The sequence below is a fragment of the Stylophora pistillata genome, chromosome 9, assembly GCF_964205215.1.
Source record: "Stylophora pistillata chromosome 9, jaStyPist1.2, whole genome shotgun sequence".
Lineage (NCBI taxonomy): Eukaryota > Metazoa > Cnidaria > Anthozoa > Scleractinia > Pocilloporidae > Stylophora > Stylophora pistillata.
In genome coordinates, this window is record NC_142527.1 from 20,681,718 (window position 1) to 20,685,200 (window position 3,483).

At 38.7% G+C, this 3,483-nt stretch overlaps 1 protein-coding gene across 1 annotated transcript in view; it reads left to right on the top strand.

Moving 5' to 3' along the window:
• Positions 1 to 246: 246 nt before the first annotated feature.
• LOC111338813 (uncharacterized) overlaps positions 247 to 3,483 on the top strand; it is a 9,200-nt gene continuing 5,963 nt past the window's right edge. Inside the window, exons 1-7 of the mRNA XM_088733675.1 lie at positions 247 to 431; positions 714 to 816; positions 1,441 to 1,628; positions 2,021 to 2,188; positions 2,540 to 2,678; positions 2,843 to 3,015; positions 3,188 to 3,427. Coding sequence (XP_088589801.1) covers positions 359 to 431; positions 714 to 816; positions 1,441 to 1,628; positions 2,021 to 2,188; positions 2,540 to 2,678; positions 2,843 to 3,015; positions 3,188 to 3,427 — 1,084 coding nt within the window. The 5' untranslated portion in view covers positions 247 to 358. The remainder of the gene's footprint in view (positions 432 to 713; positions 817 to 1,440; positions 1,629 to 2,020; positions 2,189 to 2,539; positions 2,679 to 2,842; positions 3,016 to 3,187; positions 3,428 to 3,483) is intronic.

Below are 3,483 nucleotides of genomic sequence, written 5' to 3' on the forward strand. Positions count from 1 at the left end.
AAAAGATCGTATCTGAAGAAGTAGAAATCCATCGTCTATATTAATCGTCAGAAACTTGCGACAAACATCATGAATCCTAAAACTTTTCAGCGATAGCAAAAAGGAGCAGGCCATACATAGCCGAGGTCCTGTGTACCACGACCTTCGATCTATGCAAATTAGCGGTGCAGGTACCAAAGCAGTGACTTTACAGGTCATCTTAAAGCGTTGGTTACCCTTCATCCTATGAAAACAAAGCGTAATTAATTCATAACTGACGAATTTTGAAAGTGACAGTCGTAAGATGCACAGCTAAGAGTTTGTTTATCGAACGCGATCTTTTCAAAGGATACTCAATTTTCCTGGGCAATAGATCGAAATGATTTTAGTTGTGAGCGTGTTGCTGTTTCAGCTTGTTCTGGTGGCAGTTGGTGACGCTGGTAACAAACTTGGTAAGATGAAATACCCCTTAATGATGTCTCTGTTGTCGACTGCTTGGCCGTAAACACCTTTGTTGTTTCGAGCCTTGTGTTTTCGTGGACAAGCTAGTTTAAACTTGTTCAGTTTTTGAGAGACATACAAGAAGATCTTTGGAAAACTTCAAGAGTTTTATTTCTTAAAGCGGCTTAAGGATTTTCATTAAGTCCATTAAACCGTTATTTGCCTTGTAGCCTGGCCTGTCAAGGTCTTATTTCACAGTTCGTTAATCTCTGAGAAAATGTTTTTATCTTAAGGTTACGATAGCTTGGGCTGTTGGAGTCTTCCAGAAAATGATACGTCAAAAGTGATAAGTCTAGAGGGTCATCATAGCGGATTAGAAGGACTATACTGGGACAGGTGATAAACCCTAACCTACTTTTTTGAATCCTTCTATCAGGTGTCTCCATAGTTAGAGTGTTTTTGCTTCTTTGTGCTTCGTTACTGACGTTAAAGAAACATTCCACCCTTCCCAATAATTATATAAAAATAAAAACTTTCTTGAAATAATAATTTCCACGCCTACACGCATTTACCTTACTGATACATTTACCTGTGATATCGAGAGAACGAAGCATGTTAGCAAGAGATCTCTTGCCGATATCCACACTTGCATTTCAAAAATGTCAATCGAGAAGTGACCAATCATGTCCTTTACAAAATGCTATAATTGCAACTTGGTTCTTTTTATTCATAACTGCCAGTAACACTGTCTCTAGGTTAAACGTTTAAAAATATTGTAAATGGATGTCATCGCAAATAGCCTGTCAACCAATAATGGGGTACAAATTTCTAACAGACATCATGTATGAAAATAAAAGAGTTCATTGAAATGTCATTCACATTACTAACAGCATTTTTTTCAGTCTGCAAATATCAAGGATAAGACCTTAAGACAAAAGTGTCAAGAGTCTTTTGGAAAAGCTAATCGTTGGCAAAAGTTGATTAATTGATCACCTAGTTTTTTCACTCTTCTTTCTCCAGAGTTGATTCCGTCACAAAGTGTGCCGAAGTTGCGCAAGACAAAGAATACAGTTACTTTGCAATACGTAATGGCGGCGAGTGCCTAGCGGGTCCTAAGCTTCAAGAGAGTTTCAAAGAGCATGGAGAGTCGTTTGAATGTTTTGAAGGAGAAGGGGGCCACGAAGCTATCAACGTCTACAAAATAAGAGGTGTATGGGAACAATACGAAACAAAACAACAGCAACAACAATAGCTACTTCAAAAATAAATAAACATATGAGTAAATAATTACAATAGAAGTAAAATACACTGATTCTGTAGCGTCGAGCCTGCTTGGAAATTCTAAAATGTTCAGTTAAGAATAATAAGGAATCCTTAGGATCCAATAAGAGATATAAATTACATATTTTTCAAAGTAAATGCTAGTCTCATTGATTTTACCTTAAAAAAGAGCAGCGGAAGACCAGGAAATAACCAGTTGCTTTCATTGAGAAAATGATTATATTTGCCATAAAATTCTTTTTAGGGGGAAAAATACTCTAAGACTTGCTTGGCTCTGTTTATTTATTTATTTGTTTGTGCGTAATTCTGTCTTTAACAGGGAAAATTGCTTCAGCGGAGGACTTCGAGGGTGACATCCTTCTAACCAAATTGCAGAGAGCCATGACAAGTCCTTTCCACCAAGACGTCGCCGCTGCAGACGTGTGGGAGAAAGCGAGTTTTCTCTGGCCAGAAAGAACTGTACCCTATTACATTCCATCTGACCTCGGTGAGAACAGAACGGTAGAAAATTATATACTAGCTGAGGTGCGAATACCAATTCATAAAATAGCAGCATTGTTTTCCATGAAACGCGAATTGCATTCATTTCTCGACTTATGCTCAGTCCAGGCTTTAACATTTTCAATCATTTATATGCACAATGAAGATCTTTACAAATCCTGTGAGCCTATTCAGTGCACATAAATATTATTATACTTTAATAAAGTTTGAGGTCTCTTGGTAGTTTGGACCTCGACCTTTCAATGAGGCCAGTAAATGTCAACTTATTTAGTGCTCTATCCCAGATTGACGTCATATGATAACTTAATCCTTACAATTTTTATTAACTGGTGAACAGTTGGACATGCTTTGGCCGATAGATTTCACCATGGTATACGTCACTGGCTCGAACAGACCTGCATCAAGTTCGTACCAAAGAAAGCGGGCCACAGGGACTGGGTGGAGTTGTACAGGGAGAAGGATCCTCGAAGCCGCAGGTAAACAAAGCATTTTAAAGAGCTAGTTAGGTTCAAAGGAAACCTAGCTGTAGATTTGCAAACGTAAAGGTACTCAAGGAAATTTTCCCTTTGAACTATTAGGAGCAAAAAGTGACGATGTATGGGAAGAAAATATATCTCCACTAATTGTGCTATTTGTGCAGATGCGCTTCTTCAATTGGTCGAATTGGTAGTTATCAACCAATCAAGTTGGGAGATCATTGTCCACCTGGCAGTGTCGTTCATGAAGTGGGACACACCCTTGGCTTATGGCATACTCAGTCTCGACCCGACAGAGACAGATACGTACAGATACTTTGGGATAATATTCTACCAGGTAGGTATTGAATTGAAAACATGTTGCGAACCGACCACCTAACCAGTAATGCAAGTAACTAGCCAACCAAACAACTAGCAAACAAACAATAAACAGTACCACAGCAACAGCGACAAGATTTTCCCCTTATTGATGATACAAGCGATTATGGTGTTTGATTATGCCTCCGCAGGTAGATCAGACCAATTCAAGAAGTATTACCACGGCACCCAGGACGTACTGAAGGTCAAATATGACTACATGAGCATTATGCACTACGGGAAAGACTACTTTGCCAAGCTAAACTATAACCGAAGTCATTACCTGACTACAATAAAGACCAGGGATCCAAAGTATCAGGACAAGATTGGCCAAAGAAAATATCTTACAGCCAATGATCTCTTGATGATTAACACCATGTATGGATGTCCAGGTTGGTATCGTGACCAACATAGTCCTGCATCTCAATATCTCACAATTGTATACATT